This window comes from Mus musculus, chromosome 15, assembly GCF_000001635.26.
Source record: "Mus musculus strain C57BL/6J chromosome 15, GRCm38.p6 C57BL/6J".
NCBI classification, from domain to species: Eukaryota; Metazoa; Chordata; class Mammalia; order Rodentia; family Muridae; genus Mus; species Mus musculus.
Window position 1 is genome coordinate 12,864,603 of NC_000081.6, and position 25,576 is coordinate 12,890,178.

At 43.6% G+C, this 25,576-nt stretch overlaps 1 protein-coding gene across 4 annotated transcripts in view; it reads left to right on the plus strand.

The window, feature by feature from the left end:
• Drosha (drosha, ribonuclease type III) overlaps positions 1-25,576 on the plus strand; it is a 110,488-nt gene that overhangs the window by 39,799 nt on the left and 45,113 nt on the right. For all 4 annotated transcript variants that reach the window (XR_383823.2, XM_006520021.3, NM_001130149.1 and 1 more), the window contains 9 exons: positions 425-496; positions 1,961-2,042; positions 2,994-3,068; positions 14,056-14,225; positions 17,021-17,145; positions 18,564-18,663; positions 20,386-20,493; positions 25,017-25,124; positions 25,432-25,570. Coding sequence is in view for 3 of the 4 variants with exons in the window: in XM_006520021.3 (XP_006520084.1) it covers positions 425-496; positions 1,961-2,042; positions 2,994-3,068; positions 14,056-14,225; positions 17,021-17,145; positions 18,564-18,663; positions 20,386-20,493; positions 25,017-25,124; positions 25,432-25,570 (979 nt within the window). In the remaining variant the exon portion in view is untranslated. The remainder of the gene's footprint in view (positions 1-424; positions 497-1,960; positions 2,043-2,993; positions 3,069-14,055; positions 14,226-17,020; positions 17,146-18,563; positions 18,664-20,385; positions 20,494-25,016; positions 25,125-25,431; positions 25,571-25,576) is intronic.

Consider the following 25,576-nt stretch of genomic DNA (forward strand, 5'->3'; position numbering starts at 1 on the left):
TCAGTCACATTAGTGAAGCACCCGTATTACTCCCCCTCTCGCAGAAGGTTGGTTAAAGCCAGGGTCTTGCCATTAGAATGGAGTAGTTTTGGCCTAGGACGTGTAGTGACACATTGATTGCCTTTAATACCTGCATTCAGGAGGCAGAGGCTTGCAAATTTCTCTGAATTTGAGGCCAGCCTAGTCTAGTAGTCTACACAGGAGGTCTAGACCAGAAAGGTCTAAGGGTGAGACCTTATCTCAAGAAACCAACCAACCAACCAAAACAGAAAGCAGGAGCTGTGAGTAAACGTTTTGCCCAGGCTGCTCCGGGTTCAGTGAAGGTAGAACCTGATCTGGCTCCTGGGCTCTGGGTCAGACAGCGAACCCTGCATTGTTACCCTGCCGAGAAGCACTGGGGACTCAACAGCTCTTCTTCTTGCAGATTCCACTGTGTAAAGTGATTCGATTCAACATAGACTACACGATTCATTTTATCGAAGAGATGATGCCTGAGGTAAGAGCTGCTTAACAACTTCCTGTATTTACTCTGCTTTCATAAGATTTTTCTCTTAAAAAAGAAAAACAGCAAGAACAAAACCAAACCATAATTGAAGTTGGTCTGCTGCAGCTTTTTGCCACTTGAGACCCCTAAAATACCATGTTCCCTGTCAGAAGGGTCACTATGATGTAGCTCTGGTGCCACGGTTCAGAAATGTAAACTCGATGACCTATTTCTGAACCCATACCTGCTCGTGCTGCATCTGCTTATAGTCACTGTGCATCTGTCCTCAGTTCTGCTTAGGGGACAGAGTGGGCACTGGCCAGTGTCACAGAGGACTGGAACAGTGACACTGAGTCCGAGGGCTGTCGGAATAATCTTACTCATTATCTCTAGTGACAAGATCAGGGCTTGCCTCATTTCTCTTCCCATATATTTACATTTTTTTTCCTAATTGTTTTTCATTGCAGCTGCTAAACAGCAGATTTATCTAAATATATGCAAGGGACTTTAAATTCTAAAGGAAGATTAATGCGAATCTCAGAGTGATTCATTGCCTGGTGTGGAATTTAGTGTTGTCAACAAATCACGCTAAGAAGTAACAATGAGACAGCCAACAAGCTTGTGTACTTGCTGTGCTGGGATGATTGCTGGAGCCTTTGGCTCCTGGAATCTGTTTAACAGGGAAGCACTGTCATGGAAGGGCAGGGAGCTTGATGGCCCGATGGCCTGACTCGAGTGCTGAGTTACTGAGTCCTGGTCATTCTAAGGGGCTGGCCCTTCCTCCTGTGGGGAGGGAGTTCTTAGTTTTTACTTTTGTTTTGCTTCTGTTTGGTTCTAAGGTCTTGGCCTTGCTTAGTGTTGTAAACCGTTACAACTTCTGATCTCACATAGCCTGCTTTATGAACCTGGGCCTTAGGAGACAAGGCTCCCTTGCAACTGTGTCCTCTGTTGGCCTTGTCCATGGGAGGAATTTCAGTAGCATTTTGTACTTTTCTTAGTCCTTAGCCTGTTTGAAACTTTTGTGGTACAGAGGACTTCTGCTTTTTGGTCACGTGGCAATAGTGTTCCTGGGTTGTGGGGGTAGGGGGGGTGGGAGTGGGGGACAGGGTAGTCAGGTTGCAGTTGTGCATGTAACCCCAGTTAGCAACATGTTCCCAGGAGATTCTTACACACTTTACAACTAGATTAGAAAAGCGTGAGAGAAGTAAAACTTTTAAAGTTTTGGATATTTTTTTATTGCTACACTTAAAAGGGCTGAATTGACATTTTTATAGAAGTCTTAATTTTTATAGAAGTCTTAATGGCAGTATTATCTTCATTTCTATTTGAAATTGGCAAGCCATTTTAGGACAGTGGCCAAGTCGTGTAGGGGAAGCTTTTAGTATGGCGTCCACAAAGAGTTTTGAGATACTTGGCTAGGACAAGTTAATGTGTATTTGCAGATCTATAGTAATTTGATTTTGACTTATTTTTCAGAATTTTTGTGTGAAAGGACTTGAACTGTTTTCATTGTTCCTATTCAGAGATATTTTGGAATTATATGACTGGAATCTTAAAGGTAAATATTAGGGCAGTTCTTCTAAGATACAAATCACAGTGCATATAAAAACTCTCCTGACTTGGTGGGGGCATAGTTGACATTTTTATTTTGTAAATATGTAAGTAAAACTGTGTACCTATAGGAATGCTCGTATCACTCATAAAACTGTGTACCTATAGGAATGCTTGTATCATTCAACATGAATGGGTTGTTGTGGATTGTCTTCATGCAGCTTGTCAGTGCCTGTTGGTAGCCAAGAATGGTTCTAGTTACTAGTAGAACTACCTTGATTTATGTATATTAGGGATTAAATCTCAGTGGTTAATATTTTAAATATAGTGACATCACTGCAATCAACTTTGTAAGATAACAGTTTATTAAATTAGAGAACCAATTAGTCACTAAAACTTACATGCAGATGCAGAGTAAACATGTAGCCTCGCCGTGCCCATGTTCCAGCAGATTTTTTTAATTTGCTTATTTTTAAACCTGTATATGGAAGGAAGACGTTTTTAAAGGTAGTTTTTAAGTGAAATGAGTGAGGAGCTTTTAAAAAACCAGTACACTGGTCAATGGTGTCCTGAGCTAGCAGCATTGGTTCATTTTTAGTGTATTGATGAAAACCGATGGAATTAGCATAGGAACATCGTCCAGTGCTGTGCTTCAGTTCTAACAAAGATGCTGACTTTTTTAATTTACAAAGTGACTTTTTTGTCTGCACGAATTCCTTGGCTTCCATTCTGCCCATGAGTAGCTGTAGGCCCCTCCCTGCGGTCCTGGCTGGCACCTGAGGCAGCTGCTGACGATGGGTTGCACTATAGAGGCAGAGTGGGGGAAGTGGTCCTGCTTATCTCCTGGCTTCTGGGGCTGGTTTTTGTGGTTACCATAAATCTTGGGAATTAAGTTGCAATGTGTGCTTTCCGTGGCGGTCTGATTTCTCTTTTCTTTCTTTCTCCTTGTGTGCCTTAGGTCCTTTGTTTGAAGACAGCCCTCCCTGCTGTCCGAGATTTCATTTCATGCCACGTTTTGTAAGATTTCTTCCAGGTAAATCTTTTGGCTTGTCAGTGACCTGGTGTGACTGTGTGTCTGAAAACAAGCCTGCTGTTCTCCTTCAGGTCTTTAGGGACGGCTTTCCCACGTTGGCTGCGGTTAATTATCTACTTCTCAGGTTGAACTTGGAAATGGAAACCTTTACATGCTGATTTATACCTTCATAATTTATCAGAGTCCCTGATTTGCTGAGCAATAGATGATTTACACGTTTTGAAAATGTACTTAGTAAATTGTCATGTAAGTGTTATATGGAAGAATGCATGTTGCTTAATACTGCATATGGTCAACTGGAAAACAATTAGTGAAAACATGTTTTATAAAATACATTTATAAATTATAGCTATGCTAAAATTACTATAATAATAGTTATGTCAAGGTGATAGACTTATAGGTGATTATTTTCTATTATAGATATGCTTTTAATTATTTTGCAGTGCAAAAGGATATATCATAATTTGTTCTCCCATTAAATGAACATCATAAGTCAATGAGTAATTTAGTTTATGTTTAAGTGTTTCTGCTCTTTTTCAAGAGTATACTTGTAAGATATGTCAATGTTAGTATCATTACCGAGTGGGTTGCTAACGAACTCTTTGGAAGCCTCCTTTGCAGTCTTCCTCTGGAGTCTTCTGGCATCCAGTCTCTTTCTCTGGCCTTGCAGTTACCTGCTCTATTCAGAGCAGGGCTGTGCAGTCTCACAACGTGTTGCTACCAGCTAGCTCGGGAGCGCCTCCCTCCGTTCTTCCCTGAGCTAGATCACGGTTTCCCCTTTTCTACTCGAAGCACTGCTACAACTCAGCCACCGAGTCCTTGGGTAAAACCTCGGACCATGCGGTCATTCTACATGAAGCGGTCCCAGAATCCAGGTCCAGCATTCCACCCTGGGGGTGACATCTTCTATCTTCCCTTCCCCTCTTGTCTCAGTGGACTCCATCCTTTCTCGTGTGCATGGCCACCTGTGCCATGGCCACTGCCCACGCCATCTTTCCAGCCTTTTCTAATGTGCGGACCACTCTGGAATCTGAGGCAGGAGAGACGGCTGCCGCTTTTCCTTTGGGCCTATACAAAATGCAGCCCTGCAGTCGTGCTTCGGTCCTGCCTCTTGTTCTGAGGTGCCTTCCCTGGTCTTCTCCATGCTCCAGAACCTTCCTAGGAACCTGGCATGCTGGCCTCCTCAATTGCTCTTTGTCTGTTCAAGGCAAGCTTTGCCTCCTCAGTGCCAGCCAGCTGCCCTCCTACCTGTCAGCGTCTGACAGCAGGGCCAGCTTCCTGCAGAGCCTTGCACAGGAGCGCTGCACACTCCTGAGGTCCCCCCCCCCCCCCCCGTCGTCCCCCCCCCCCCCGTCGTCCCCCCCCCCCCCCCGCCCGCTCTCGCGCTCGCGCTTTGGCTTCTTTATTCTCCCTCTTTGGTTCCTTAGTTGCTTTTATTTGTCTGCAGATTCCCTGGAGAGTTTGAGTATGGGACATTCTTTATCTGGCTTATGTTTATGTCAGGAGAGCATTGCTTGTGTTTTAATATCATTGTTATTGTTGACTTCAGTTTAGGAATGCATTCAGAAGCTGTTCGCCTTGCTCCTCTGGTTTCATTTCAAGTGAATGCATCTTTGATTTCATAATGGGGCTTCAGCAACAAGCGTCTTAGAAAATAGTCTTAGACATTGCTGGAAAGCCTGTTCTTTCTGTACCTCTCTGCCTCTCGGCAGTTTATGACCAAACAAATCTAGAAGGAAGTAGGCAGTTTTAAAACCGTCATATAGAAAAATCTTATTTTATGGGATTTCAGTGTACAAAATGCTTCTCATAACTATAGGATAACATTTAGGTTGTCATAAATGAAAAGGTCTATTGCTTTATTTTTAAACAGGATTCACTTTTGTTTTAAACCTGCCTCTAAAAATATACATATTTTAAAAGCTCAAAAGGCTACAAAAGAGTGCCCACTGTATAATCTTCTTCTTGTCCTGCGGGGCACGTGGTTGATTTGTTTTTCACAGTGTGGCTTCATTAAAGATCATTTCAAGAAGTGAATTAAAAGACACATCTGATATGTATTTCCATGTTTCTATGCATGAGGTTTTTTTAAAGTACAGTTACCACATTAGTCTTACATCCTATTTTTAAATAATTCATTGAGCAGATGGATATTTTTAAGCATTCTGTTCTAAGGTTCTAAGGTTCTATAGTGCTGCCAAATTCCTTATCAGAGGAAGGAAGCACTACAGTTTATGTAGCTGTGAAGAAGACGCTGTTGCTCATTAGGCCCAGGCTGGCCCTTCCTCCTCTCCTCTGCCCCCTTCGTGCTTTTCCTCTTTGTAAAAACCATTCAACCAGCTGCTCCTTGAGGTCAAGAATAAAGACTGCACTCTCCTTCACCCTCCTGTCCCTCCTGTCCCCTCTTCTGACAGAGTCTCCACCTTGACTCTTGATGTCTGTCTCTCCCAGTGCAGGCGTCCCAGGTGTGCTCCGCCATGTCTAAGTCACCTACCTTTTGCATTATCGTGATCCTGTGATTCTTGGCGCTCATCAGGGGCTCCTTAAAGACTTACGTACTGGTCTTGTTCAGTGGTCATAATGGCACTTTATATGTATGTGTGAGTGCCTCCATGTATGTACACCATGTGTTATGTGCCCAAGGAGGACAGGAGACAACATGAAGTCTCTTGGAAATGGAGTTACAGGTAGTTGGGAGACATTCCCAACTGGGAAATAAACACTGAGCAATCTTTTCAGTGTGACAGTACTTACTTAAATATTAATGTTTTAGTTATTCTTGAAGGTGCTTGTCAAACAGTTTTGTTATTGCCCAAACTTGGTTTTGTTTATTTATTTTTAAATACTTTTAAAAGACACTCTTAGTTTGTAGCCCAGGTTGCCTCATAAATCACTACGTAGCCCAGGCTGGCCTCAAAACTCATATTCCTTTGCCTCAGCCTCTTAAGATTATGGACATGTATCACCAAATCTGTTGTGTTTTTGTCTTTCCTTTTTCTCCCATCTGTGTTCTGACTGGGTCATCCGTGTTCCGAGTGGCTCCAGCCCTGCTTAGGGCCCAAGAGCACATCAGATTGTGTGTGTTTGGGGTGATAGGACTTTAGACTGTACCTCAGTTTTCTAGAATAACGCTTTACCCAGACTGACTCAGTTGATACACTTGCCCGAAGTATAGTACTCAGTGCATGTTTCTGAAGGAGCTGTGTGTGTCTCTGCTTCAGTACCCAGATCAAGCCTGCCAGGGGCCGAGAAGCTGCTCTGGGGCTACCTGCCGTTCGCGCACAGAACCTTCCTAGAGACCGCTGCTCTGGCCTGCAAGTCCATGTACTAGGTCTGCCTGTTTTTGAACTATAGAAACTGGAATTCTGTATTCTCTTTTGTCCAGTATGTTTTGGAGACAGAAGACCCGAGTCTTTTGCCTACATATCTTCTAAGCTATATATAGGTATTTTGTATTAAGGTTTATATTTTGTTCAGTTCTCAGAAGCTATTGTGCCAGCAGTAGTGTGTAGAAGTTCACATTCTCTCCATCATTTGTGCCCTCACTCTCTTCACACCTTCCACTTCTCCCCACACCCAGACCCAAGCTGTTTGAATGTCTTCTTTTTCTCCTTCAAGCGGTCAGAAGTCCCATGTGATTCTCTTTGCTTTACTGCGGTGACTAATGACACCTTTGCCCGTGGACTCACTGCTTCCTAGGATTGGGTGAAAGGCACATTCATTTCTTGTCCATTGTCTCTTTTTACCATATATATTTGCAGAAATACTATACATAGTAGTTTTCCTTAAATTTTATATTTTCACTTTTTTTTTTTTTTTTTTGCTTTTTCAAGACAGGGTTTCTCTGTGTAGCCCTAGCTGTCCTGGAACTCATTTTGTAGACCAGGCTGACCTCGAACTCAGAAATCTGCCTGCCTCTGCCTCCCAAGTGCTGGGATGAAAGGCGTGCACCACCACACCCGGCTTATTTTCACTTTTTAAAGTGTGTGTGTGTCTGTGTGTGTGTGTGTCTGTCTCTCGAGTGCACCACAGCACTCGTGTGCACTTAAAGGGTACATCTCAGGAGCTGGTTCTCTTCTGTGACCTTGTGGAACTTAGGTCTTGAAGCTTTTGTGCCTGTCTGCCAAGCATCTCCCCAGCCCCGCTTTGTCTCCTCTTTTGAGACAGTTGTCATACTGTAGTCCAGGCTGGCCGAGAACTCGCTGTGTAGACCAGGCTGGTCTTTAACTTTTGTTAGTTCTGCCTCAGTTTCCCTGTTAGTCGTTCTGCTTAAGTTTCCTGAGTTGTTGGGGTTGTAGGCACAGGTCCGTTTGCCTGTCTGTGTGAGCTGTTGTCTGTCCACATTTTCTGAGTGGTTCTTCATGAGTTGTGTAAATTCCTAATCTTAAGGCTGAGCTCCGGCTTACATTTTTGTTTTTCTCTCATGGCTATAGTGGCTTTATTTTAAATAAATAGTTTTTAATAATTGATATAAGTATAGGCCAAACCTCTTTATTTTTTTTCCAGTGTAGATATCAGTTACCACATGCCATTTATTTTTTTTCCTTTTTTTTAAAATTAGATATTTTCTTTATATACATTTCAAATGCTATCCCAAAAGTTCCCTATTCCCTCCCCCCACCCTGCTCCCCTACCCACCCACTCCCACTTCTTAGCCCTGGCATTCCCCTGTACTGGGGCATATAAAGTTTGCAATACCAAGGGGCCTTTCTTCCCAATGATGGCTGACTAGGCCATCTTCTGCTACATATGCAGTTAGAGACACGAGCTCTGGGGGTACTGGTTAGTTCATAATGTTGTTCTAGCTATTATCATTTATTAAAGACATTTCTTCACAGTATTGGAGGGCCTTTTCATCTGCCCTTGGTTAGTGGACACACAGACAGTAGATGAGATGTGCCCATGGCTAGTGTGCACTGACAGTACCTGAGATGTGCCCTTGGCTAGTGTGCACTGACAGTGCCTGAGATGTGCCCATGGCTAGTGTGCACAAACAGTACCTGAGATGTGCCCATGGCTAGTGTGCACAAACAGTACCTGAGATGTGCCCTTGGCTAGTGTGCACTGACAGTACCTGAGATGTGCCCTTGGCTAGTGTGCACTGACAGTACCTGAGATGTGCCCATGGCTAGTGTGCACAAACAGTACCTGAGATGTGCCCATGGCTAGTGTGCACTGACAGTGCCTGAGATGTGCCCATGGCTAGTGTGCACAAACAGTACCTGAGATGTGCCCTTGGATAGTGTGCACTGACAGTACCTGAGATGTGCCCATGGCTAGTGTGCACCGACAGTGCCTGAGATGTGCCCTTGGCTAGTGTGCACAAACAGTACCTGAGATGTGCCCTTGGCTAGTGTGCACTGACAGTACCTGAGATGTGCCCATGGCTAGTGTGCACAAACAGTACCTGAGATGTGCCCTTGGCTAGTGTGCACCGACAGTACCTGAGATGTGCCCTTGGCTAGTGTGCACCGACAGTGCCTGAGATGTGCCCTTGGCTAGTGTGCACTGACAGTGCCTGAGATGTGCCCTTGGCTAGTGTGCACCGACAGTGCCTGAGATGTGCCCTTGGCTAGTGTGCACAGACAGTACCTGAGATGTGCCCATGGCTAGTGTGCACCGACAGTGCCTGAGATGTGCCCTTGGCTAGTGTGCACCAACAGTGCCTGAGATGTGCCCTTGGCTAGTGTGCACCGACAGTGCCTGAGAGTGTACACTGAACACTGAGCGCACTCCTCTGCTCGAGATTTACTATGTGTGAGGTGCATATTGCTTTCTCTTCAAATGAGATTATATCAAGCATGCTACATACCTTGCCTTTTTTCCTCCAAAATGCTTGAGACATTTTTCTGTATAAATGTTTTGTGTCATTTTTAATGCCGACAAAGAAGAGGATACTGTAATATAGATGGCTGTTTACTTTTTTGACAATGGTTCAAGTGATGAAGTTTGAGGGTTTCCTGTTGTGCCCAGTTTATAGAGAACTTCAGCTATAGTCCTGTGCATTTGTCCATTTGCATTTGTGTGCTTCTAAAGATAGAATTCTATAAATAGTGTTGCTTTGTTAACAGAGCATACACATTTTAAATAAGAAGTGGCCAGATTACCTCTTGAAAAAGTACATACCATTTGGTACTTCTGGCCAAGAATTCTTGTGGAAAATATTCTTTTGAAAAAGTTACCTGCTGATGGAACATTGCTATGCATCCTTCCCAGTTTCATCCATCTAATTCACAAAAGTCAGTGCCGTTGTCAGCATGCATACACTTCTTGAGTTTCTGAGAGGCTGGGAGTTGTCAATATTTCAACTTTTTTTTTTTTTAAAAGATTTATTTATTTATTATATGTAAGTACACTGTAGCTGTCTTCAGACACTCCAGAAGAGGGCATCAGATCTTGTTACAGATAGCTGTGAGCCACCATGTGGTTGCTGGGATTTGAACTCTGGACCTTCGGAAGAACAGTCGGGTGCTCTTACCCACTGAGCCATCTCACCAGCCAATATTTCAATTATTTAGTGGACTTTTATTCTACTTAGATTTTTATAAAACGCTTTTCATTTATTACTTGTTTTTTTTGCTCAGGCTAGCGTGGAACTCTCATGTAGACCAGGCTGGCCTCAAACTTACAACTTCTCCCCATGCCCCGCCATAACTCTCCACCTTTGCTCCCCTAGTTTTGGGATCAGAGGCATGCACCAGCACGCCTGGCTTGCTGTCTGTTAATATCAGCATATTATAATACTGGATTGAATGTTAAAGTTTTATCAGTCATATTTTGTCTCCATTTTTCTAATTTGAAGACGTCTGTCTCAGTTGCCTTCCACACATGCACAAACCCTGGCTTGATAGGGTAAACTAGATGCCGTTCAGTGCGTTCACCAGAAGTCAAGCGGGTGAGCGGTTGCTGTATTAGATTATAGGAATCTCCTTTCATTTGTTCCTCTCTCCTCCTGTTCTCCCCTCTGGTTTCAAAAGAACTGGGAGGAGCTAGATAGACCCAGGGTAAGCTTTTCTTCTAACCGTAACTGATCGGGACAGGAGGTAACTGGAGAGGAGGAGAGCCTGTATCCTCCTCAGAGTGAGCTGGGAAGTCCTGAGATGGTCGGTCTAGCAAATGAGTTTTGGAAATTGCCTTATCTGGAGCAGGAGTTGTCCTGTATGGCTGTCAGAGTTGAGGAGACAGGGCTTTTCAGCATTTCTATGAATCAAGTGTATTGGGAGTGGGGGACTTCAATTGATACAGGACTTGGCCAGATGAGGACATTAGATCTTTTTGACCTGGGGTTATTTATGGACATATGAGTGCTGGGACCCTGATCCAGGTCCTGTAAAGCAAGTATTCGGCTATACTGCATGTGCCTCCATACAGAACAAGCAGGAATGAAGGAGACCTCGAACTCTTGAGCAGTAACCACCACTCTGATGAGATTCACCAGGAACCAAGGAAGAGTTCACTACTATTTGGCTTATGAACTTGAAGATGTGCTGAGTTTATCTAGAAGAACTGTAGGGTTACAAGGATGCACTATGGTCCAAGACAGTGGAAGGAGTGGGATGATGTCTGCCTCTGCAAGTGCTACCAACTGATGAGCCATCTTCAGCTCCTAATTATAATTGTGTAGTTTGAAATTAAGAAATACTTGTTGTGAATACCAACTTTAGGAAATAAAATTATTCCAAGTCATCTTGGTGGGATTATGTGGAAGATGTAGTATATAGTTAATGCTAGTGTAAAGAAAGGGGAATTGAGTGTTTTTTTAGATAATTGACGAATACTTGCTCGGGCAGCCATACATTTAACACAGATTTCCTAACAAATTGTCCCTCTCTCCCATATAACCATATAAATAACCAAGCAGTATAAAGCGAGGGAGCCGGGTCTCTAAGAGACAGTTTATAAAGTCTGTCAGTTCATTAATGACTGTCCAGATTCATTCCCTGAAACACAAACTCTACTTCTTCCCGAATAATGAGCCGTTGTCACGGTTCCAAGCCCAGATCTGGCAGAATTCCTGCTAACCTTAGCTTACCCGCTCTAATTTCTCGTTTGTATCGTGCCCTATTTATTCTAGCCAACGAGATAAAAATTACTTTGTTGCCTTCAGTGACATAATTCCATAAATCGCCAACATAAACATGTAGCAAAACAGACAAACGCAAAGAGCCAATTCATTAACACTGGTAAGTCTGTGGCAGTATGAGGGCAAGTGGCCATATGATTAATCCGCTTCAGAAAGTCATTCCATGGCTATTTATTATGCTGTCTCTTTGCTAGGCGGGTGTGAGGGATATAGCTTGTGCCCCATAGGCCGGTACAGGACTCTGGTTCTGTCTGCCTCTTCTAGTACTTCCATGACGATCTCATCTGGGTACCAGATGTGGAGCAGAGCCTCAGCCCCCTTCCTGGACATCCTTCATATCAGTTTGTCTGTCCTGAATTTTATCCTTTCCACTGGTAGCTGCCGTCAGCAGACTCCTAGCATGGATTTATTGTCTCTGTTAGCAGCAGCCGCAGCTTTGCCCCTGATGTATATTTTGTGTTTACATGTTTAATTATGTCCAGTTTCTATGCCGCTATAAAACTCACTACCTTCTCATCAGCCAGGTTTCTTTCAACCTGAACTGGAGACTGCATAGTGGGCTTCTTGATAAGCATTTACTGGCCTTGTTTTTTATCTTGCAGATATTCCTCCTCCTAAATTGGGCAATACCTATACCCACTCATTTAGCCTGGAACTTGAGGTTTTTGAGAGACAGATGGTGTGTAGACTTAAGTCTTTCCCTCTGCCAGTAGCTCTTTTTGGCTTTTTCCTTTAAATTAGATACTTCTCATCCATTTCTCTGTATTTGAAGTTCCTCGGAGTCAGCCAGGCCTCACTGCATGCAAGATTCTGTTGCTGTTTAGAGCTGCCTCTGTTTATATTTTCTCCCATCCCCGTTCTGTTCTCCTCTCCTCATAAACATATGAAGACTTTTCCAGATCCCAAGTCAGACAGCATCCCACTCCTTCCACTGTCTGTGTGTGTCTCTCTCTGTTTCTCTGTCTCTCTCATTTTCTCTTTTGAGTCAGGGTCTTTCCCTATAGATCAGGGTAGAGCTTAGTAGAGTAGCTAAGAGTAGCCTCAAACTTGCAGTGGTCCTCCTGCCTCTTCACCTGAAGAACTAGAGTACAGGGATATAGCACCAATCTTGGCTTTCTCATCACTTCTTACATGTTCAAAGGCAGCAAGCATCCCTGCAGGTGAGATGCAGAGGAGGAGAAGCAGCAGGAAGGAGGCCTTATCTTCTGAGGGACCATGCTCTTGTGCTCATATCCAGCCCAAAACAGAATCCCAAGGCTTGTGGAGTGGGCATGACTGAAACGGCACCACGCACAGGGTCTGGCACCTAGTGGTTAAAAATAAAATACTGAGCTCGTAGTGAGTGCTGTAAGGCTCTGCAGGCTCTGCCACCTCCCTGCTGCCTCTCTGATCCTCTCCTGTTTAGTTTGGCCTTGTAGTCCCTGGAAGCACACCCATCTCACTCTACTGAGACGCTCTTTTCTGTTGTGGTGGGTGGTTTCCACTGTCAACTTTACCTGGTCTAGTATCATCTGGGTAAAGAGTTCCAAGGAGAGGCGGTGTACAAGAGGTTGGCTAGGGGGCATCTGTTGATTATGTTAATTCATGGGGGAGTTGGTGACACCTTTCCTTTGCCCTGGACTGGAAAAGAGCAGCCGATTGGCCGATTGCGGGCGTGCGTGCAGTTCCTTCCCCCTCTGCTCTCAACTGTGGCGCTCGTATGTCTCACCGGTTTAAGTCCCTGCAGCTCTGACTTTCCCAAGATGAAATGTAACCTGTAGAACTGTGAGCTAAAATAAACCCTCTCTCCCCTAAGTTGCTGGTGTCAGAATATTTTACCACATCAACAGGAAAGGAAGTTTAGATACCCAGGTAGCCGCAGAGTGGACTCTTACTATTTCTTTCACTGCTGGGGGTAAAGCCAGAGCACTGCACATGCTAGAGAAGACCTCTACTACCTCTGAATGTATCTTCTCCTTTTTTATTTTGTTTATCTCCTCAAAGATGCTTTCTCTGACTAGACTATCTTAAAATAATTTTTTTCCCACCAAGTGTTGCTTTGTAGCACAAGCTGGTCTTAATTCACAGTCACCTTGCCTTAGCCTCCTGAGTCCTGAGGTGACAGGCGTGTGCCATCATGCCTGTCTTTCTGGGTAGTCAGAGGAAAGTGGTACAAGATCTGTTGCCGTGTTGGTCGTGAAGCTGAATCCAGAGATCAGGCAGAGACCTGCTGCCTCCATCTTGGCACACATGAGTCTCATGTGTTTGGTTATAAAGTACAGGTTGTCCTTTTCTGAGCCGGCTTTTAATTGCGCCTTTTGTGGTTTTTAGTCCACCGTCGTGGTGAACCTCAGACAGTTGGTACTTTATCCCGGCTCCAGCTCTGTAGCGATCTCCTGTAATACCAGTGCGGGCTCGTCAGCCCCGATCGTCGGAGCAGGTGCAGCACATTAGCACCTCCAAATTAGATCATAAGGCAACAATGTCTTATTGAAAACATCTATAAATATCCCATAAAGCTTAGACTTTCCCGAAGACAGGAACATCACTTCTGAAAAGCTTTCATCTGTTACTTTAGAAAAAATGGTAAAATATTTAGACATAACATGATTCTGTTTATTATAAACTGTGGTTTCTTACGATGGGTTACTTTAAATTTATTTAGGCAAACACCCTTTTTTGTATTCATACCTCTCAAATAAAGCCTTTATCATTTATAATGCTGTTGTTCCCATTTTAGTAAATGAGCACCGTTTGTCAGTCAGACAAATGGTGTTCATAGTGTTCGGCACCTGGCTGAGCAGTGCAAATTTTAAATGATTCTTTATGTGTGCTCTTCTACAGCCGTTGTCTTGTTTTCCCGAAGTGAGTTGATGCTTTGCTGTTAACTGAGTGACTTTGTTCTTCTCCAAATTCTCACCCAAGATGGAGGCAAAGAAGTGTTATCCATGCACCAGATCCTTCTCTACCTGCTGCGCTGCAGCAAGGCTCTGGTGCCCGAGGAGGAGATTGCCAACATGCTCCAGTGGGAGGAGCTCGAGTGGCAGAAATACGCAGAGGAGTGCAAAGGCATGATCGTTACCAACCCTGGGACGGTGAGTTCTGGGGCTTGCCCAGCCTGGCCTGGGATGAGCCTCCTTTCCTTGTTTGCATGGTCCACACAAACAGTAACGCACATGGCACGTTTTGACTATTCTAGCTTCTTGTCCTTTGGGTAAGTGTTCTTTAAATACTTAGTGAATAAGAAAACACTACACTTTGGGCGTATTTTGCTCACCTGCCTGAAGATGGATATACCGTTAAGACTTTCGGTGTGCATTGCAGATTCCTCCGCAGGAGGATTGTGGGTCATATGAGAATACTCATTCTTTCGTACTAGCTTTAAAACAAAAAACCTTTGCCACTTTGGTAGTGGAAGAAATTAGTTTTATATTTATTTTAGTTTCTAGTGAAAATTTATATTTTAAATTGTTTTGCCAATAATTATTTTTTGTTAAGAAAATTGTTATTACCCATTTTTTGATTTTATTCTATGGTACTTATTTATTTATTTATTTTAGTCATTTGTCATATAGATAATATTTTTTGATCGGTACATATCCAAAACAGTTTAAAACTAGAAAGGTTAAAAAAAAGTTTTGGTGCTATGCTGTTAAGCACAAAATTTTCATTTCTTCTGGCCACTTTAGAGCTAAGTCAGAGAGCGGCTGATGGAGATGGCATTTGTCATGCTCTGGAGTGGTCTCTTTGGGAGTGTGTCATCCGGGGCTTGCTTCCATGGCATGGTTCAGCTTTCCTGAAATCCTACAGTCAGAAGCTGTTTGAAAGCAGTTAAGAATTCTCCTGGTGATTCAGCCCAGACATTGCAGACAGTGGGCCCAGGAAGTTACAGTGTTGAAAAAGTCCCAGGGGCTTCTGATTCTTCCTGGTTTGTTCCATGCATCCGTGTGGTCACTTACCTGTCACCCAGTCAGAATGCAGCCGGTATATTGATGAGGCGGTGCGGAGTCACAGCCAGCAGACCTTGTCCATGATGCAAGGAGCCCGTGATGGACGTTAGTTAGTTAGCAGCCCACACACTGAAACCTCCAGTTTTAGCAGAGATCAGTGTGCCGTAAATGCTAAAGTGAAAACTCACAGAAATGGAGAAACTGTACCGACGATCGACATGTCTGATGTATATCTTTGAGATGGTGAATGGCTTGTAGATAGTGAAAGAAACTTGACTGGTGCGTTTCGAAGGCATCTGTTGGAAACTGATGAGAAATAGACTAGGAAAGCAAGCATGGGTGTTTGGCTTAGGGCCGTGATGATGAAGTCAGTTATCTTTTACTATTTATGCAAAGATAGTTTATTGTTACAGACGTGTACATGTTCCAGGGCAGAGTAGGCGTGACTCCGCATTCCGTTCTGTACAGGACCCATTTGAAAGATTGCCTAGTGGCAAGGACATTGGGAAATTTATTGAGTTTTCCCCGCCATTATGGTCACATTAAATACTTTCTTGCTGCAGACTTAAAATAATTAATGTTCCTCCCTGACAGTTTTGCCTCTGCCTGAGAGCACTTTGGTCATTAGTGAAAAGGCTTTAAATTCTTAGAGAGAGATGCAGTGATAGATTTGTAGGCTATGGCCGAAGTCTAGAATTTACTTCAGTCCCTACCCCATCGTCCTCATAATTTAGAGATGATTTTTTTCATTTTTAAAAATTAACTTTGGTATTTTGAGTCAAGGTTCTATGAGCCCAGGCTGGCCTTAAACTCTGGATTCACCCACCTTGTCCCACTTCCCAGGCTGGGATTAGATGCTGTGTTATCACACATGGCTGCAGGGAGACCTTTGATGGTATCTTGCTTCTGTGCTCTAGTTGGTCTTGAATGGCGAGGCTCAAGTGATCTTGGGTCCTCAGTGCTTCTGTAGATTGTAGTGATATAAGTCAAATGGTACAGAAATAACTCATCATCATTCCTTACACAGTTTTTTTTAAAAAAACAGCATATGCCTGAACAAATCACTTTTAGACCGAAATGACATGTTTCTGCTGCTAGTGGGCATTCATGTAATTTAATGTTTAGCTTACCTGTGATTAAAATTGTCTAATTTTTTTTGAGAACAAAGATGATTTTTCAAGCTAGTAGTAAGATTTTTTATTTTTAGATGACATCCATTTTATAACATTTCATGATTTTTTTTTAACAACGTGAATGAATTTATACAAACCTGTCCTCGTTTTTGTAATTGTCAGCTGGTTGAGCAGGCTAAATTGGAGCAACTAGCCTACCTCCAATTCCAGGGAATCCGTCCACTTTTACCTTGAAGGGCACCAGGCATTGATATGGTATTCATACATGCATGCATATGGAACACTCATATACATAAAATAAATCTTAAAAAGGAAGCGTGAAAGTCAGCTCCTTGTTGTATCATCATACCATTTAATCTAAGTGAGAATTAGGGACTATAAAGGTACAGTACGGTATAGTGGAAAATGTATATAGAGGCATCAGTGTCATTTGAATATGATGCTCTGACAGACTGAGCCTGCAGAGTCCTTCTGTGAGGTGGAACCCATTCCCCTGTAAGAGGTTAGGGGAAGATGTATCTGACCAGGTGTTCTTTGAGAAGTTTAATTTTTAAAGGTATCTGTGTAGTCTGCCAAAATAAAAGGAAACAAAATCACTGTTCATTATGCCAAGTGGCGAAGACTTGTTTGCAGGGATGACATTACAGTTTTTGCTCAGTATAGGGTTTTCTATGCTAAAGGATTTTTCTGTTTGGAGACAAGACTTGCTTAGAGAAAAGAAATGCCATTAATCCCTTTCTTAGGTTAAAGTGGGTGTCTCAGGCCTTCCGTCGGTAATGAATGATCCCGCTGTTCTTTTCTCCCTAGAAACCGAGCTCTGTCCGCATTGATCAGCTGGATCGTGAACAGTTCAACCCCGAAGTGATCACTTTCCCGATTATCGTTCACTTTGGGATCCGCCCCGCACAGTTGAGTTATGCAGGAGACCCACAGTAAGATATCTCTCGGTGTTTGTCTTGGCCAGTTTCACCTTCTACTAACAGCTGAATTAGCAGGGGCTACCTTCAGTGGGCTTCTTCCTCATTACAAATTAGGTTTTGTAGTTTGTGAAGAGTGAGTTTTTTTACACATCGACTGCACTAAGTTACCTAGTAGGTTGTCCCCAACAGTCTTGTCACCGAGAGTCCCGAGTGGATTTAAACTTTGGGGGGCATTTCCTTTACCTAGAATCATTAATATCTACTTGTTTCATTTTGTTTTGAATTTGCTCAGCTCCCTGAATGGCAGGCAGCATTATATGAGTTTCTAGCATGGGGTATTTGGACGATCCCATCTGGAGTCCAGGGTTGTGTGGGATGTAGGAGCTGTGTATTCCCTCCCTTAGAATCCATATTACCTTGTAGATGTGAGCTTTCCAGTTTTCCAGCTGGCACATTAATATTTTTCTGGGAGACGAGGAGGGTATGTGGGAATGGAGATAGATAGGACCTTTCAGGTGTGTTTGGATTTCCTACTTTTTAGACAAATAAACAATTTCCTGACTTAATTTAAATGGGAGAGAAGGGCATGGGAGATTTCCGTTCCTAACTGCAGTTCTGGCTGTCATATGTTAGAAGAGGCTAAAGGGTTTTGTTCTTTTCTTTCCCTCTTTGGATAAAAGTATGAAGCAGTGAACCAGGCCCTGTGTAAGTACTTCTTTCTTTCCTCCCTTCTCTAAAACTGTTGACCAAGGAGAGAGGCCGAGAGAGGCCAGGAAAGGAGTGGTTTCAACATGGCAGGAAGTCTTCAAAGCTCTCCTCGTCAGAAAAGTGTTAGTAGAATGTGACTAGGCTCTCGTGGACTCTCATGGCAGGACCGTGAACTGATAAAGGGCTATGTAGTCTCTACATCCCCAGATCGCTAAACAAATTGGTACCTACCCTTGCCTTCCCCACTCTCCAGCAGGCAAATGGATGCACCTGAGTGGCTTGAGCCTCAGCACTAAGGGGTTCTTTGTCGGAGTGCTCTTGAATCAACCATCTCTATTTTAACAAAGGGATTTTTTTTTCACGAGACATATTTTAAATTTAGATAAACACATCACTTATAAAGAGGTAGCAGTGAGAAATGGAACATGAGTCTGGTGACTGAAGTGGCTTTGTGAGCCTTCTGTGGAGTTGTTTCCAGACACTCATCCTTTTAGTCTGAACCTCATTTTTAATCCAAATAAGTTACCAGTCACTTAATCCTCAAGCTGCAGATGACTCTGGGTCATCCAGCTCCTGAACTCAAACTCTGGGTTTCTTTAGGATGAGCGCTTTCTGCCACTAAGGAAGGGATGTCTGTGTGAGCAGGCTTAGAATAATTGGTTTGATTTTCACAGTAGATTTACCTTCTCTTTGTCTAAGATAACTTTCTGTCCTTTTCCTAGGTATCAGAAATTATGGAAAAGCTATGTGAAACTTCGCCACCTCCTAGCAAACAGTCCCAAAGTCAAACAAACTGACAAGCAGAAGCTGGCTCAGAGGGAGGTCGGTATTGAACCCACCCCTTGGCAACTGATGAGGGTGCACGTTGGGGCATTTTCAGATTGTTGCGTTACCCTATAGTTCTAGGGTAAGATTTTAAATAATTAGGGTTGCTCCTCCCTGTATTCTAGCATATTGATTGCTTCTTAAAAAAATCTCTTTAGTAGTCTAGGAAAATTCTTTGTGCTAGACTTTCATACATGGCTATAGTGTGTTTTGATCCTATCCACCTTAGTCCTTCCACGCCAGCTGCTCCCAATTCCTTCTCGACGGGTCTTCCTTATAACTTCATACTCACCCTACCCTACCCCTACCCCCTGCTTTTTTTTTACCACTAGGTTTGGTTGGTGTTGCTGGTGTTTTCAGGGGGTGTAGGGACATCCACTGTAGGACATTTTCACCCTTAAAAGGCCGGTTTCCTGATAAGTTGCTGTCTTTAGGAATCACATATCTGTTATTTGTTTTGGTATTGGTGACTGACCCAGAGACTTAAGCACTTACAGCAAAGTGAGCACTTTACCCTGGTGTTTAAACATGCCTTCTATAGAAGTAGAAAAAGCTTTAAGTTTATAAATCAGCTTTTATCCCTAACCTTACATTGCGCAACATTGGGTCATAGATTTTGGGGTATTACGGTTCTCAGAGACCATCCTCCCATAATTCTTGTAGCCTAATAGTGAGCTTACTTTGTAAAGTTGACATCTCATATCCCATACTCTATATTCTAGGATTCTGTTTCAGTTTTCAAGTAAGAATAAATTTAGTGTCAACCCAGACTTTCTCAGTGAGGTTTTATTCTACTGTACAAGGCTAAGAAGCCAGGGAAAGATACGGATTCTGGCTTTGTCCCTCATTGTGACTTGAGCCAATCAGAACCATTATAAAGGAAGGCTCTAAGGCCAAGAGGCTGGCTGTGGACCCCGTAAAGCCATTGCTGCTTGATGCACTTCTCAGCAATGGAACGTGCCATCCAGTGGTTCTGTGCCATTGACTCCCATCTCTCGGAAGGCAGCCTCTAGAAGGAACTCAGTGGTCCAAATACAATGTTTTTGTACAGTTATATACATGAAGGGTAGTAAAAAGGAAGACATGATTTCTGATTGTGTCTCACTGGGAAGTCTGAGGTCCTTGTCCTCATCTTTTCCATCTCTGTCTTCCAGTCAAGTGTCACTTTATAGTTAAGGCTGCAGTCTAACTTGCAGTTGTCTTGTAAAAGCTTGTGTGCACACCATTGAACCCTTCTTGGCTTGTTTCTCTCCCCCCCCCCCATCCCCTTCTACAGTGTACCCTGCAGCAAGACTGTAAGGGCTTTACAGATTAGGAAACTTGTAGCATCATGTAGGTATCAGCTTGATTGATTGTCTTTCTTAAATGGAAATGTTTAATGTAAGGCTGGATATAAATATACTTTTTACATGGTGATTTCAGAAGCCAAGCCATATATTGCTTCTCATTTGTAAATCATATTTTGTTTAGACATGCTGGGCTAGTACGATGTAGTCTAGAATGTTTGTCATGGGTTACTAGGGAGGTTCGCTTAGTACCCAGATAGTACTTAGTACTCACATACTGGCCTTCACCTCAGGTTAAATACTGTCCTTTTGCACAGAGGAGGTTTAGTGCCTGAATGTAAGGAAGTATTGAGGGACTCCTATCTTCTCATGCTCGAGCCTGGCCTGGCATTGCTCCGTGATGCTGAGTTACTTACAGTGAGCTCTGTTCCAGGAAGCGCTCCAGAAAATACGGCAGAAGAACACGATGCGGCGAGAAGTCACCGTGGAGCTGAGTAGCCAAGGATTCTGGAAAACTGGCATTCGTTCTGATGTCTGTCAGGTGATGACGCCTCTCTGAAAACAGTCACGCCCCCGTGTCTTCTTCACAGGCGTTGGCAGTGAGCTTTCCTCTAATTGAGACGTTTCTGTGGATAACTCTGATGTGAACTCAAACACCAAGCACCGGTTCCTTCTTAGCTGCTTAGGTTTTGTCTTTATTTTCTGTGTTGACGCTCTGGGTGTGTGTGTGTGTGTGTGTGTGTGTGTGTGTGTGTGTGTGTAGTATGGAGGAGCAGTAAGTAGGGAGGAGCGTAAGTGCAATGTTAAAGTCAGTCTGTTTGGGTGAACACAAGTCTGCCTTCAGAAGTCTCCCCATCAGGGTGCATGCGCAGATACTTGTGCGAAAGCCCAGCAGCCATACAGATAGTCACCAGATCGATAGGGAGTTTCTGGACCTAGGACCCAAATGTACTGCAGAGAACTGATGGCGTTAATAAGCACCATGCTCGTTTCCTGTGTGGCAGTGACAGTGCTTTTCCCTGGGGTAAGCGAGAGAAATGTTTCTGCTTTTGCCAGTGACTCATTCGAAAGCACTGAGATCTGTCTCGTAGTTAAATTCACACGAGTCTGATGCTACACCACGGCAGCACATTCCATGGCTTTTTACTTGATTCTTTGTCATGCTTGGTATTGGTTCAGGTAGGTGAGAAGTGAGGGGATCGAACAGAGACTGGGCAGGTAGGACGGCTTGCTCCATTCAGCCTTTTATAAAAAATACTTCAAGCTTCCATGTCTGTTTAATGGTAGTATGTATTTTAAAAAGTTCAGGCACGTGTAGGTACTCATTTCATTATAATGAATTAAAAACAATTCACATTGCCTTTAACTGAACAGTGGTCTTTATGTAATCTATTGAAAATATTGTTAAAAAATTAATGTTCTGAGTAGTAGTCCAAACTAATTTTGCAGTAAGATGGAGTGATGTTAAAGAGTTGGAGATAGTTGGAGGTTAGCTGGGGATAGGCAGCGGCCGTGGTGTTTTGCGGGTTGACCGGCTTCCTCTCTTGGATTCCATGCAGTGCACCTCCATGGCCAGCATGACAATATCTGACTGTCAGTTCTTTAAAACGCGATGATTTTACTGCTTTGATTCTCCCTCAGACTATCTGAAGTCATCACGTTAATTTTTCTGGTTGGTAGTATTTCTCCAGAACCAAGCATACTGCTGTAAGATGCTGTCATAAATAACGAACAGACTGATGAGCAGGCCACTAACATAATGCTGGTCTCAGTGACACTGCACAGTTGATTATTTTAAAACCATGAACCTTTGGGTTTGGGTGTTAACAGCGTAGTGGGTAGAATGCTTGCCTCACATTCATGAGATCCTAGGATTCCTCCAGCACCATGGGGGATGCTGAGATGCTGATGCTCAAAGCTGGAAGAGTTCTCTGAGACCTTCAGTTTAAGTGGCTTTAAAAACAAAACATCATTTTATGTGTTGGTGTGCTCTGCCTGCGTTTGTGCCTGTGTACTACATGCACGTGTGGTGCTCTTGACGGTCAGAAAAATATGTCAGGTTCCCTGAAGTGGAGTTACAGATAGTTTGGAGCCCACATGTGTGTGCTGTGTGCTGGGGACTGTACTCGGCTCCTCTGGAAGAAGAGTGAGCTCTTAACTGTGAGATCCCTCTAGCTCCAGAGCCAATTTTTTTGTTTTTTTTTTTTTAACTTACAGTTTTGGATAACATTAAAGTATATTTTCCAACAAAACTTTTGAAGAGCCCGTGTGTGTGTGTGTGTGTGTGTGTAGAACTGTTGTGGGAAATATTAAAATTCGGCCAGCAAGCTTCCCTACACTACTGCGGGGCACTGACAACTCTGCCCAGGTGGCTTGGCCGGCCATGCCCTGGGGAGCAATGGACGACCTGTTAGTATCTCATGGAGAATCTCTGGCTCGGAACTCCAGAATCTCTCCACCCAGCTCGCTAGGTTCCCACTGGCGGGTCGCTACCACGCCAGACCCCAGGCTTCAAAATCCCCACAGCCTTTGTGGCCTACATTAGACAAACCCACGGTTTGCGCCATACCTTTCTCTCTGGAACCCAGTCGAATTGCCGTGAGAAAAAAACACCACACAAACTTAGCTCAGAAACAGTGGTAACTCAATCTCTGGGCGCAGCAATGAAAACCCTATTGAATCTGACTCCTCTGGTGGTGATCCTGAGGATCCGCCATGATACCGGGGAAACTCTAGTAGCTACATCTCGCCCTTCTGCTATCCCCATTCCAAAAGGCCTCTAATCCTTCCTCCTCTTTCTTTTCCGAGGGTCAACCCGGAAGTCCCGCCTACTCGCCCAGGGATTTTTTTGCTGTATTCATTAGGGGATTGGTTCACCTGAGTGCTCCTTGTCTGCAGTCCCTCCAGGGAGAGTGGAATGAGCATCAAAATACAAACAGCACCAGGCCCATCCACAATATAGAGCCATCTACTAGTGGCATAGCACATCCCCTACTCCACCCTACCCTCACCCCATACCAAGGAACAAATGACCTTTCTTCAGCATCCTTGAACTGCCATTAGCTTGCCATTAGTCTAGGTGTTGAGGGAGTGTCAGGAGCTTGGCTTTTATAGTCAGTTGAAATGTGAAAACCATACATCACTGTTTTTTCACACGATTTCTAAGTGTCTCTCTCTCTTAAATAAATACATGCATTCATCATGTATGTAAGATGCTAGTAATTGTATTTTAACCCTGAGCTGTTCACGTCAATTCTCTTAAGCTTCATGAAGTTTAGGTGGCTGGAAATGGTATTTCTATTAGCTGCATGCTTTGTGAACAAACTGTCATATTTTTAAAATACTGTACTTAGAAAGTAAAATTGACAAAATGCCGATAATGTATATCATAATGGTGTGTCTCTTGGAAGCCTGTGGTGCAAAAACTGTGCATTCACCTTTTTTTTTTAACCTTCACAGATAGAGGGAGGCCTTGCACTTGTATGTGCTCAGTAGCTACCTGACTGAATTGCCCTGGAGAGAGAGGCTTTCTGTTGGTTAAGTCCTGTCTGGCAGAACTAGTGTTTCTCTTTAAGTTAGTAAGATAAGACTGATTTCTGTAGCTTCAAGTAGATCCATTTTCATGTATATTTTTAATAATATGAGCTTAAAATACTTCAGAGACCAACATGAAAAGCGCGTGTCAGTCATTCTGTGAGCTGTGCCCGCCCTCCAGCTTCTGATGAATAAGAATGATGCCTTCATTCTCTTGCGTTCCAGGGAAACATTATTAAAGAAAAGGAAAAGATACGCCTTTCGTGAGATCATCTCCCAATAAGGAGTCTGCTGCAGGGTGAAGAGTGATTGGGGCAGAGACTTAAGTTCCCAGTCCTCTGCTGCCGTGGCTGTACTGGTGGCTTTATAAAGGCTCTCTTTGAATGTCTGCTCAGTAAATGCTAGACCCAGGCTAGCAACTGTACACCATGTGACTGAGATAGTCTGGAAGGATAATGATAAGGCTTGGTTTATGCACACATTAAAATTGCATACAAGTTTTGCATATATAGAATTTTTTTTCTGGAGAAAGTTTTTTATTTATTTGAGGCTCAAAATATCTTGACCCTAAAGTGTACAAATGCGTCTTAGTTTATTCCTTTGGAATTAGAGACAGGGAGACACCGAAAGGCCTACTTGAGGCTGTTTTGCTGAGTATTCGTAGACCCAGAGCTATTCCTTAGGAGATGCCTGTGATCCCAGCACTTAGAAGCCTGAGGCAGGAGGATTGTGAATTCAAGGCCATCCTTCTCCATAGCAAATTCCAAGTTAGCCTTAGATGTTAGCCTTAGCAAAGCCTTGGGTTTAAGAAATAAGTTAGTAAATAAATAAATAAATAAATAAATAAATGCAAGCTGGAGAGATGCCTTAGTGGGTAAAATAGTCTACAAGCGTGAGGACCCAGCACCGTGTGCAAGCTGAGTGGGCAAGCGTAGCCCTGTAACCCCAGGAGATGGGGGAGACCATCAGATCCTTGGGTTTACTGCAGGTGATCTAGCCAAAGCAGTGAGCTCTAGGCGCAGTGAGAAACCTGCCTGCTGGAAAATGAAGGGAGTGACAAAGTGACCTTGGGACTTCACATATGCACACACATTGAGTACAGTTACACACAAGCACTTGCACACACACACACACACACACACACACACACACACACACACAAAAGGAGAGGAAAAGCATGATTTTCTTTTCCCCTTTCATTTTATTCATTTAACTGTCTGAGCTTCGCTACAGTAGATATCCTCATTTTAGAGGTGAGGAAAGGGCAGAATAAAGTAGCGCCAAGTCAAACAGTGAGTGAGTGAGTGAGTGAGTGAGTGAGTGAGTGAGTGAGTGGTAGGTAGAACAAGAGCCAGGCACTTGGAAACTGTAGCGCAGCAGACAATTCTGCAGGCTGCCACATAGCCAGTAAACTGCTTCAGGACTTTATGAGAGGGAGTTTGGGGTGAGAAAATAGTTCTTACTTGTTGTAGAATAAATGCTGTTTCTATGAATTTTTATAGAGTTAAACATACTCAATTTTCCCCCCAGCATGCAATGATGCTGCCTGTTCTGACCCATCACATCCGGTACCATCAATGCTTAATGCACCTGGACAAGTTGATAGGATATACTTTCCAAGACCGTTGTCTGCTCCAGGTAAGCAGTGCTTTATAGATCCCTCTGAGCCCACGGTGAGGCTGGCTGAGCTCACCCTGCACAGTACAAACGGACCCTGAGAAAGCACCAACCCTCCCTGAGCTCCCTGCCTTGGCCAGGATGGGATCCTCCCTGAAACGAACGGGTGGGGTTTCGGGATTGTTCTAGGAAAATCGTGCAGCCCAGTTCTGCAGATTTGATGCTAAAGGAGGAGCCGCGAGGCTTTCCTGCAGTGTTTGTTTGGTATGGAGTATCATGAGTCTCGGGGCCGAGTTTTTAAACTGAGCTTGTTTCATTACAACTATAGCTTGCCATGACTCATCCGAGTCACCATTTAAATTTTGGAATGAATCCTGACCATGCCAGGAATTCTTTGTCTAACTGTGGAATTCGACAACCCAAATATGGAGACAGAAAAGTTCATCACATGCACATGCGGAAAAAAGGTGTGT